The following is a 12634-nucleotide window of genomic DNA, read 5'->3' as shown; positions in this document are numbered from 1 at the left end:
TGTGTGTGTATATATATATATATATATATATATATATATATATATATATTTTAAAATAAATTTGAATTACAGAAACTTTGCGAAACTAACGTAGAATTCCAGAATTCTCTCCATCCAGCTTCTTATCACACGGTACATCATATTATCCACATCATGTCCATTTCCAAAACCAAGACATTAATGTCTGTGCTATGTATTTGGCTAAGATGCAGACATACAGAAAGAATTCTGTATCTATGTGTCCTTTCAGGTCTAGCATTTGCGCTAGGTTACACATCGCATCTTGATGTTGCATACTTTGTTTCCTTCAAATTGTGAAAAATCCTTAATCCAAATAAGGATTTGGGTGACCTATATTCTCAGCTGACCCCATACCTGAGCAAGATGCAAGAAAGATGTCTGTCGCTTCAGAGAAGATACAAATCTTCGCAAAATGGGAATTTTCTTATCAATGAGGGCTTCTGGCAAGTTTTCCAAGGATGAAACAACCCACTGTTCCCAATTTTTAGCAAAATTTCTTATATCTGCCAACAAGCTGCAAAGAAAACTCTGGGGTTAGGTGCTACATTAGTCAAAAATGTACTGAATATACATTTTTCAATAGAGGGGTCCTGTTCATCTATGCTTCCAAAAGCATGAGTTTGAAGCCAAATCAGAATCAGCCTGGGGCTGCTATCACGATCTTAAGCGAAATGTTCAAGTTCCTAAAGCTCCTGTGTCTGTAAATGGGACTGAGAACAGTATCTGGTCACTTGATTATTTTGAGAATTATAACAAATAACGCATGGAAAATGCCTGGTTTGAGCCTAGCACAAAGGTAGCAACACATAAGTACCATATTATGATTCATAACTCAATTAATTTCTGAGAAATACATTTCTTGGAAAGTATGTCAGCTTTGTGCTCCACATTTCGACTCCTTAGGTGATATCACACTGGCAATATAATATGTTATGTTTAGTATCAGTTTTATTAATATATTCTTATCTAAATTTTATTCAACAGATGACCAAAATCATATGACTTAGAGTCAACTTAGAAAGTTGTTAACTGGGGCAGAGTGTGTATAGGAACATATAAGTGTTTAAAACTCTAAACCTTTATATTTGTTTGATAGCAGCAGTCTGTGTAGTCACTGTGGTTTGTCTGTGGGTAGTGGCAATGAGACTTAGGGGGAAGACTGAGCCAAGCCCCAGGTCAAACTCTGGGGTTTAGCTGGCTCTGGGATATTAAACAAGTTTCTCTCTACTTGCAGGTTCCCCGCTTCATAATTTTGGGATTATAACATCTTCTCTCTCTCTCTCTCTCTCTCTCTCTCTCTCTCTCTCTCTCTCTCTCTCTCTCTCGTAGTTCTACTTAAATTTATTGACAATGTAACATAAATGGAAGGAAGAAAATGCAAAAATATTCAATTGAGTTGTTCTAAATTTTAATGGAATACACTCTACCTTTGAAAAGACTAAACTGAATATATGTAATTTTTGAGCATAAGTAAATGCTCAAGCTTACAACGATTGAAGCTTTAAAACTATAGTCTTATCAGATTTATAAAGAATAGGCAAACACGATGAGGTAACAGGATCCATATATGTTTCTGTCGTGATTCCTGAAGGGAACACCACACATTCAAGGGAATGGATGCTGTTTAACATCTACTCTTGAAAAATATTTCAGCATTTATTTATCATTCAATGAAAAAGAGTTGATTAACTAAAGTATAGTATCCTTGGATTGCTGGAAGTGTTGCTGTCTCGTAAACGGAAAGTGCAGAGCCAAACTTACTGATGTGAGAATGTTCTTGGAAGAAGCACTATGTTAATGTTATGATTTTAGTTTTTCAACTGTGCATAGTCACATGTTTTGAAAAAATATGGTTTAATTCTTCTCAGCTCTTACTACTGTCTTAAGTAGTCACATGACCACCTGCTGGCCACTAAATTAGTATAGCTATTTGACTGTGACTAAATCATCATATATAAGTAATTGCAAATACAGATTGGATACACCATGGATAATTAAAAGAAGCTATTGACCAAACTAGGGCCAACTATTATATATATATATAAAAGAAAATAATCCCATAAAGTTGTTTCAGAAGCAGATATTTTTATCAAGCAACATGCACTGGAGCACTATGTCAAGGCATAATTGGTTTGCTGCCTCTGTTTAAAAAGAACTTACATTATTATACTGTTTTCAGGAGAAATTTTTGGCCATTTCCCTCCAAAGTTCTATGTTTTAAGCCTGGAGAAATGGCTGTGTGAAAAATTTCCATATATTTTAAATAAATTCTTTACGATCTTTGTTTTTTGCTGAAAGGTCATAATTTCATGACGCCACTTCCTGATTGTGCAGAATAAGTTAATCATAATTGTGTGGTAATTAAGAATTTTCCAAATTTTCCTTGTAGAGTTCATTATTGTGCTTATTTTCCATTGGGTACCCTATGCATTCACCATCCAATCTCATTGAAGAATTTTAGAAGCCCATTGGTGGTCCATCATGCTTGGATACCAACTTATTTTACTTTGGCAGGTCTCACACTGAAGGGACTTTAGGTTTTTACTTTACCCATTTTATTCACTGATGCTCAAACATGGAGACCAAGGCACATTCCTTCCACATATTTTTTTTTTTTTATAAAAATTGTGTTTTTGATAAAAGGATGAGTTCCAAGCCAGTGGATTGCATTAACAGTGTATGAGGTGAAGCCATGATTCTTAGGAGGGGCTGTCCTGCTTTATTAGCTGAACATACCTTTCAGGCATTTCTTGCATTGTTGCAGGAATGAGGACATCTGTAAGAACCTTAACCAAAGCAAAACAGGGTTAACATAAACCTTTAGAAATGATTATGATTGGAGTTCTGGGAGAACAAGCTTGCATCTTATCATCCAGGCAGAGCTGGGAACTGAACCAGAGCCCCAGTCTGCTGGGACAGCACTCGGCCCAATGAACAGCACCCCCAGCGGATCATTTCTAATGCAGGGTCATGATCTGTCGATTCGTTTTGCTTGTCACCTTCCTAGAGATTAACATGATTCCTTTCTGAATGTTAGCTTTTTTTTTCTCTCCGAACTGAGTGTGAGTTGTCTGTGAGCACATGAGACAGTAATTCAACAGCCCTAGTATGAATTGTCCATGCTAATTAGCCTTGCTAATCACACGGTTCTCTGTAAGTCGATGAAGACCTCACCGATGCTCCGATTACAGTGTTATTTGCTGTGTACTCTGCTTCTCTCTGGCTCTCTTATGAGGAAGAGAACTAAATGTACCTAGTGACACTTAGAATCAGGACATTATTGCACTGGACTAGAATTAAAAAAAAAACATGTTTATGTGTGGAGTGGGCATGAAAGCTGTTTCTCAGAAGAGCCGAGTGGTAGCCCCAGCATTGCTGCTATGATGGTGTCAGCTGTGTACCTGAGTCCAGATTTTTCCCGTGTTCATTCGAACTAGCTCTCATCTCCTAATGACTGCTTTTTTTAAGTGGTAAGAAATTACAGTCATGCTGAGGGCAAACTGAACCTTTCTTTGTAAATACTGACCTTTACTCAATTAAAGCAAAAAACAAAACAAGGCAGTCCTTGCTCTCCCTTGTCATTCCACCGTGAGCTTGAAGCAAAGACAAGAATAGCCTGCACTTAGCTTTGCAATCTCTGTTGCTCTGTGACTACTGAACAGGGGATGGAAGTGTGGTCCCTTGTTTGTCATTCTCCAGACAGCTGTCAGAGTCTGCAAAGTTGCCTCTGAATGATGCCACTGCCTTTTCCTCTAGTTTCCTGAAAAGCTGAGAGTGCAGAAGAAACTAACTTGCCCAACAGGCTTGAACTTTGTCAACTCAGATGATGTTTTCAAATGACAGTTCTTATTTTTCCCCAGGACAATTTGGCAGGTGAATGCAGGTACACTTATTTTGAAGTACCCAGATTGCAATTTTGTCTTACCTTTCTGTTGGGCCTTCATACTTCTCAGCTGAGGAAGACATTCTCCCCCTTGCCACTAAATGTTTGACTAGGCCAACCTGGTCCTCTTTCCCAGGATCACTTCTTGTGACCATTCTAAAGAAACCTATGGTCTCTTATTAGGTTGAGTACAGAACTGAGTAGTAATGCATTTAGAAATTTTAAAGGTGTTAATTCTATGAGGGTGTCTGATTATGCTATTCCCTGAGAATTTAAGTGCCATATTATGCTAATCTGAATACACCTCAAAGAGATAACAAAAATTAATAAATTTTTTTCATATATTAGCCACCATGTCTTATTTTAGACTACTCTTAGCTATAAACAGATATTGAGCTGACTTTGTTTACTATAAAGTTTTAAAAATAATTTAAATAAATTACAAGCACTAAGAATGTTATTTAAAGATATAAATTCTTTATGCTTAAGACACCCCAAAAGGCTTACCTTATAAAGAATTGAGTCACAAACACAGAAAATATCAATGATAACAGGATTTTCAAGCAGGGGAAGGAGATGGTCTGGCATTCCTTGCCAAAAGTGTAGTAAGAAATGCTGGATCTAGTTGTAGAGCAAAGAGCACATTGAACTTCTTAGGAGTGGGATGTGAAGGTTTATGTAATGACATAGAGAAGATTCAGCCAACTCACCTCTTCAAAGTTCCCATTGATGGCATTGTCAAGTATGCACTGGCAGTGAGTTTTGTACATCATTATGAGAGTATCAACCTATGTTAAGGAAGAAAAAGCTTGAACAAAGAGTCTTCTAGTGTTTGTTATTTGTTCAATCAATACTTTCAAGCTCCTTTATAGACCAGACCAGGCATTTTGTTCAACACAAAAGACCTAGTATGGAGGTCAAATCATTGCCTCAAGGATCTTGTGCCCCAGGGAAGGAAAAAGACAAGGAAAGTGGTGATCTGATACTGTATGACATGATATGATGCTCATGATACATCATAATTGTAATAAGAGCATTTTAAAATCTAGTAGCAGGGGAACTATTGGCTAAAACAATATCTTAATTTTCTGCAAAAGAGAAAAATATGTTTTATTTGGAAAATGAATATAAGATGCCAGCTTGCATCATTTTTTGATGTTTTTGTTTTTGAGATGGGGTTTTGCTATATAGCCCTGGGTAACCTGAAATTCCCTATATTGACCAAGCTGGCCCAAGACTCATGGAGATCTGCCTGCTTCTTCCACCTAAGTGCTGGAATTAAAGGTATCCTACTACATAGCTAGCCTAAAGTACATCAACTCTTGGCTGCTAGAAGCAGTGTGGTACAGTGGTTTCAGCTTTTGACTCAGCATTCACCTTATAAGTTCTAATTAAATTAATACATACAAAGTGATTAGGATATGTTAAAAAAAGTGGTGAGTGTTTGCTCTTTGAATCACATCAGCAGCATCTACCGTGGTATAGTCATTGCTTCCTCTAACATTTTGCAATTTTGCCCCTTATTCTGAGCACAGCACCTGTCTTTGTGGTTTAGTTTGCCACTAGATAATGATGGCATACAAACTATCAATCTCTAGAATTATGCTGACTATAGGATATCTCCAGGAGGCTGCTTCCATCAAAGCAGATGAAACCTTCCCTATACTTTAGGAAAAGCAATTCTTTTCTTGATAGATCGCCAAGGCAAACTTTTAAAACAAGACTAAGGATGACAGCAACAAGGATGGAAGGGAAGTTATGATACAATCAAGATTTAATGTTTTGATACTGTTACAGAATTTGAAGGGGAGGGGAAAAGTGCAGAGTACTTGGGAGCAATTATGATCAAAGTAAGATATATATATGTGTGTGTATTAAAAATGTAATAATGCAATTAATTATTTTACCCAATTTACATAAAGTAATAAAAATTAACCCTTTGAGCACCAAAATCAACTAACACAAGTGTAAACTAGTTCACAATTTTGCTCCACATACTTTTTACAAATGTGCCATTTTACACACAGTTCATCAGAAATTTTAGATCTTATTATTAGTATCTCTTGTGCTTATTTAATATTTACATGACTTATGACATTAAACTTGTAATTGTAGTGTGCTTGTATTCTTCAGAAACACTATTTGATTTGATTTTCTAAGAATAGACACCATCTTAGAGAGTGCCAGAGAGAGGCAAGTCTCAGCTCAACTGTGCAGTAAACATGGAGGGGAGCCGACCACCCCCTTGAGTGCCAACAGCCCCCAGCATGAGTGTCAAGCCCCCCTTGAGTGACAGAGCAGCTCCCGCCCCAGCTCTTTTTTTTCCAATTTTTTATTAGGTATTTTCTTCATTTACATTTCAAATCCCGAAAGTCCCCTATACCCTACCCCCCCTGCTCCCCTACCCACCCACTCCCACTTTTTGGCCCTGGTGTTTCCCTGTACTGGGGCATATAAAGTTTGCAAGATCAAGGGGCCTCTCTTACCAATGATGGCTGACTAGACCATCTTCTGCTTCATATGCAGCTAGAGACAGGAGCTCTGGGGGTACTGGTTAGTTCACATTGTTGTTCCACCTACAGGGTTGCAGACCCCTTCAGCTCCTTGGGTACTTTCTCTAGCTCCTCCATTGGGGGCCCTGTGTTCCATCCAATAGCTGACTGTGAGCATCCACTTCTGTGTTTGCCAGCTCTTGACACAGTTGTTTACTGGGATCAGCCTCACACTGAATCAATCTCTCTCTCTCTCTCTCTCTCTCTCTCTCTCTCTCTCTCTCTCTCTCTCTCTCTCTGCCTTAGTGAAAAGGGTGCTTCAAACCCTAGGCTTTAAACCCAACCTATTTCTAAGAGCTGATTGGCCAGCCACCAGTGGATCCTGGCAACTGTGAGAAGAGGGCTAGGTTGTCCTCAGAAAAATGGGTGTCAGTCCCTAGACTCATATAAGAGTCCACTGGGAATGAACTTAGGAGTCAGGGCTCTAATAATCACCTCTGATACCTGAGAGAGAGATGATTCACGAGTGTGAAAGGTTAGAATTCTTTGTAGGCCAGCAGAGAAGCTGAAGTAAACCACTGGCACAGGTTCCTCGTCTCTCTCTATTTTTCTTTGTCACTTTTCTCTCTCTCTCTGGCTCTCACCAGCTAGATTCACACAGTAAACATCTTCATGGCATGTATGCATGCAAGCAGCCCTCTCCACAGAGCTGAACCAGCTCTTCCTCCAAAAAGTGAAATCCCACTGATTTCCACTGCTCTCCCTATAATATGCTACATGTTGGCATTTATTGGCAATTTCTCTGGTATGAAGTCACTATATCTATGAAGAAACAGTATGTTAACTTTGAGTACTGTGGTTGGAGGAAAGAATAGCGAGGATAGTATGATTTCAATCTGAGAATTTTCTTCAATATTTGCCCTATTCTTACCTAGTGAGGCCCATCAGTCATCCAAATATGTCCTATAGTTACTCTGCATTTCTACTTACGTATCAATAGCTTAAAATTCAATTTTCTATGTTTATTTCCTCTTTCTACAAAGTTGCTAAAGTAATTCAGTTTTATTTACAACATTCCTGTGTTTGCACCTCAAAATATGAATCGTGTCAAAAGCACTTTCATCCAATGTGAGTATAATGAGCTCTACTTGAAGGAAACATATAAAGATTATTAAACTCTGATTCAATAATGGTATTCACTAATAAATTGTAGTGATTCTCCAACAAATGACTCTACAAGTACAGAAATGAAGATTTACTGTGAGAGATTATTAAAGAAGCATTGGAGATTAATATTGAGGAATACCCAATGAAAATGCTTCTCCCTTTTATCATCTTGTGTAACACTTATGTTTAATTAGTGTTCTTTCTCAGTGCTAGGAACAGATTACATACTAGAGAAATGCTTGGTGACTATTTATTGAAATAAAAATTGAACTAAAGCCAATCCAAAACACAAAGCTTACCATTGAAAATCAGGATGTAATAGTCACATTCTAGTATTTTTCTACCCTCAAGTTTGAATTTTAAATAAAAATAATCTTAGCCCTTGGGATTTATTTTATCACCTTCTGATTACACACTATCATAGAGATGGTAAATAATTAATTGCAAAGTGTTTAATCAATTTCAGTAAACATTTGTCTCTCCTATAAATCAATCAATTCTGTGTGATAATGCAGATTTCTGATTGCTTCCTGCAAGTGCCATAAGATTCCAAACAAAAGGAGATATGGAGTCAGCATATCAGAAAATCAATAAAGAAGTGTCTTTAATTGATACCTTGTCCTTAGAAATGCATCCTTGGTACACAAGATGTTGAGCGCTGGGGAATTCTGGAAGAAGTGTTCCTGTTTTGGAGCTAAGTGAGTATTTACGAGTAAAACCACCCTGTAATTAAGAGAAGCACAAAAAGAAATGTCAAATCCCAGGGTAGGGGATTTAGCTCAATGATAGAGCGCTTGCCAAGCAAGTACAAGGCTGTCCTCAGCTCTGGAAAAAAAAAAAAAAGACAAAATAAGAAATGTCAAATCCCAAATTTAGTAATGAAGCAGAAACGAACATTGAGAGTTTTGTTTTGAATATTTGTCATTTTTTGCAACTTTCAGAGTAAATGTAAGTTCATAATTATTAATGGGGTATATTGGAAGATCTACTTCTGGAATTGCTAAAAATTATTTTAGCTACAAAATTAAGGATTGCTGGATCCCAACTCTGCATTTACCAGTAATATAAGCAAGATGGTCACAATCTGATTGACTTGTTCAGTCTTAGGTGGGTTAACTACCGCTAAGACTTTACCAGAATCTAAGTCATCTGATCTCCAAACTGTTCATCTGTGCTGCTCCACATCAGAGTCCACCACACTGAGTCTGGGTGTTCGCCATTCCTTTGCATTTCCAGAAGAATGCAGTTTTCAGCAAATTAGAAAAGAATGCAAACACATATTTGTAAGGTTATGGAATGCTGCAGCGCTGGCACCTATAGGAAACCTGCACAGGAAGAGTGAGTGCTTTCTATACAATGGACCTGAAGCCTCCACCAATGTCCCACAGGACAGAACTGATTGCTCCAGCTCCAGAAACAGACTTTAACAAACCTTTCAAGAACAGTAATCCTTGGGAGGAAGAAACAAAAAAAAAAACTGGGAGTTCAAGGACAGCCTCATGTACACAGAGAGCCCTGGGCACCCTGGACTACCTGAGACACTGTCTCGGAAAACAAAAACTAAAACTAAAAGAAAAAGATTTAAGTAAGTAGGGTTGCAATCGAAAGTTTGGGTTAGAAATAAAATTACAAATATGGGAAATGATGGGAAAGATGGAATTCTGTCCTTCCTTCTTAGCTTCCCCACACTTCTGGGTTCTTCATGTTTCCTTGTTTATCTAAGTCCTATTGACTATGTTTACTAGACTAAAGATTGATTACTGGCATACATAGGTGGGGTTTTCTCCCTCTCTAATCAGTTCCAGGCTCTGTATTTTCTTCTAGACTTTCATGGTAAAGCAGGAAAAAGGCTGGGAAGACTTTTGAGTCTTTAAACACCGAATATTTTTAGAACCACTGGTTCTATAAGGAGAGATTCTGTGTAAGCATTTAAATCAACTTTATGTTAACATAAAAATCAAATACTCCTAATTGTTATAAAGTTTAGCCCTCACCTATATTTTAAAGCATGATGGGTATTAAACCAAAATTTAAAACTAGTCAAAAACGATTACACAAATAATTCCCATATGCTGCTACAGTTGCAAGTCGATCTCAATCCACTCCATTTAATTAGAGTTCATCATTCAAGATCTGTTCCAAAGATTTTCTGTGTTTTGGGTTTGCCATATATGAACACTGCCAGTGAACCAGCAAAGATGGATACTGTACGCCAAAAAGAAAAACAATGCTAACTTATGAAAGTAAAGAATTCAGTTTTTAAGGAAAGACCAAGTTATAGCCTCAGTGTAAACCCTGAGATATCAAAACTTCTAGAAAAAGAAAAAGAAAGCAGAAGCGTTACTCAGAAGGCTCCTGGGAGTTTATGGAAGTGACCCTGGCTGAGACTTCTTACAGTTGGGGATACAAAGACTCCTAACAGCTGGGGATATAAAGACTAAAGTGGCCACCTCCTGTAGTCAGTGGAGGTTGGGGGAACATCACCCCACCTATACAACCTTTGACCCAAAATTTGTCTTGCCTAAAAGATGCACAGGAATAAAGATGGAGCAGAGATTGCAGGAATGGCCAACTATTAACTCCTGAGAGGTTTCATCCAGCAGTGGTTGGTAAAAGATGCAAAGACCTACACCCAAACATCAGTCAGTGTGTGGTGAGTCTTGTAGAAGAGTAGGGGATAGGATTGAACACGTAGGGACACCACAAGAACTACTGAGTCAACTAACCTGGGCCAAATGAGGGCTCATAGAGACTGAACTACCAACCAAAAACCATGCAGGGGCTGGACTTCATTGGTCCAGGAGTTAAGATCGGCCTGGGACCTCATAAAGTAAAAAAGCATCTATCCAACTATGGAACCAATCAACCAAGCAAAGAGGAAGCTCATGCACTGGGAAAAAAGATCTCATACATCTGACTGAGGATTTATATTTAGAAGCACAGAGAGCTCAAAAACAGTGTAAAAAAAAATCACAACCCAACTAAAAACTAGACTATAGATTTTTTTCAATAGAAGGAATAAAAATAGATAAGTGACATCTCAAAAAGTTTGTTTTGTCTAGCAATTAGGGAAATGAAAAGCAAAACAATTACAAGATTTCTTACCCTGGTTCAGAAAGGTAAAGGTGAACAAAACAACTGAAACCAAATGCTGGCAATCAAGTCAGGAAAATGGAACCCTCACTCACTGTTGATGAGATTGCACACTGGTATGTACAGTATAGAAATCAGTGCAGGGAATTCTCCAAAAGCTAAAAATATATTTACTATATAACTTAGCTATGTCACTCACTGGAGTATGCCCAAAGGACTTGACATCCTATGTGACAGATATTTGCTCAGTCATGCTCACTGCTCCACCCACCCAGACCCAGAGATATAAACACTAACATACAACTCATATTCATACGAGTTAACCCAGACCCAGAGATATACACACTCACATGTGTAACTCATATTCATATGAGTTAACCCAGACCCAGAGATACACTCACATATTCTCTCTTGTGCATAGCGCCTAGCTCTGAATCTTTAGATGTGGCTATATAACCTAGAGTGACAGCAGAAACCAGGAAAGTAAAGAAGGACCAAGTTGGGAAATGTGGGTGAAGGTACTCTAGAGACAGGGCTAGGTGAGCACACATGGTATGAAAGGGAAAATGAAGAAATCAGGAGGGATCTCATAAATGGGGAAGGCAGTAAGAGGGAGAGGGAATAGAAGGGTAAATAGTACTAAGTACTCTTGGAAAAGCTATAGGAACAATTTTATGTTTACCTGGAATTATATAAAACATATATAATATATGCATACATAAGCATACATACATACATACATACATACATACATACATACATACATACATACATAAGCAGAATGAACTGGATACCATAGGTAAGTTACTTTGCAAGCTTACAGAGTACTGCAGGCTGAAATGAAAGAAAGCCATAGAGTACCTGAAGCTGTATCAAGAAATAAAGAGCTAAGGAAAAGGGGGAATAAACACAAAGTAATTATAAAAGTCAAATGAACTTTATTTCCTGTTTTCACTTGAGTTAAGGTTTAATACATAAGAATAAACAATTATTAATATAAGCATTAGTACTATAAATTTTACTTTTTACTGCCATATTTCATTTTCTATATACTTTAATAACCAGTAACTATTAGTTTATGTTTTGGGGCACACACACACATACATAAACACACACACACACACACACACACACACACACACACACACACATACACATACACAGAATGTAATTTTGTGACACCACTGAAATGTAAAGTAGTTGGTTTACAGAAATTAAGCTGGTATAAATTCTGACTGGAGTGTATGTCACTAGGATGTTAAATATGGTAAGAAAAGAGTCAGAGAGTTTACCCAAAAGGTTGTGAGAAGGAAATTTTACTGTAAACATTAGGGACAAAGGGGACATAATGAAATGAAGAGAGAGTATAAGCTAGGATCGGGATCCCTGCTGCTATGCATAAGTGTCTGTGGGATTCTCACATCAATATTGCTTTTCATATTTAAAACTATCTAGGTAAATACATAAAGAACACATTTATCTTGGTGTTTCCCCATAATGGAGTTCTATATAATAGTACAAAATAAATGAACTGGAACTTAGTATTTGAAAAATCACAAACCTGAATACTAAATAAAAAAAAAATGTGAAACAAATTATCCCATTTTTACAGAGAGTAAAACTGAAAAAAAATTAAGCAGCACATTTGGCTGGGGATGCACTGTTAAGCCATAAAACTGAGACAGAAATATAGGAATGTGTCCTAGAGATTGCTAACCTTTTATTAGTAGGGAAGAAAGAAGACAAATGATGTATGAAAGATGTCTCTCTTTTAATCAGTTCGGTAGGACATGGTTGCATATCTCTGTGCATCAGGGTATTATAAATAGGAATTTCCCAGCAAAACTGCTTAGCACGCTAGGAAATATTGAGGAGCAAACTATATACTTTTATATTAACATTTTTAAGATTTCACAATGGTAATATTTTTGTGTAATGGAAGGTAGCAATACAGATAGAAGATACCCAAGCAGCAACG

General features: G+C 37.4%; 1 protein-coding gene across 3 annotated transcripts in view; it reads right to left on the bottom strand.

The window, feature by feature from the left end:
- The window catches only part of Rfx6 (regulatory factor X6), a 52974-nt gene that overhangs the window by 14324 nt on the left and 26016 nt on the right, over positions 1 to 12634 (bottom strand). For 2 of the 3 annotated variants that reach the window (XM_021205241.1, XM_021205243.1), the window contains 5 exons: positions 8179 to 8286; positions 4615 to 4692; positions 4412 to 4525; positions 2758 to 2807; positions 376 to 535 (listed from right to left, as the gene is read on the bottom strand). In XM_021205241.1, coding sequence (XP_021060900.1) covers positions 376 to 535; positions 2758 to 2807; positions 4412 to 4525; positions 4615 to 4692; positions 8179 to 8286 — 510 coding nt within the window. Of the gene's footprint in view, positions 1 to 375; positions 548 to 2757; positions 2808 to 4411; positions 4526 to 4614; positions 4693 to 8178; positions 8287 to 12634 lie in introns of all 3 variants that reach the window. The other variant, XM_021205242.1, reaches the window with a different exon arrangement.

Source organism: Mus pahari, chromosome 9 (assembly GCF_900095145.1).
Source record: "Mus pahari chromosome 9, PAHARI_EIJ_v1.1, whole genome shotgun sequence".
Taxonomy (NCBI): Eukaryota; Metazoa; Chordata; class Mammalia; order Rodentia; family Muridae; genus Mus; species Mus pahari.
Note: the sequence above shows the minus strand (reverse complement) of the source record. Positions and strands in the feature narration are given on the sequence as shown.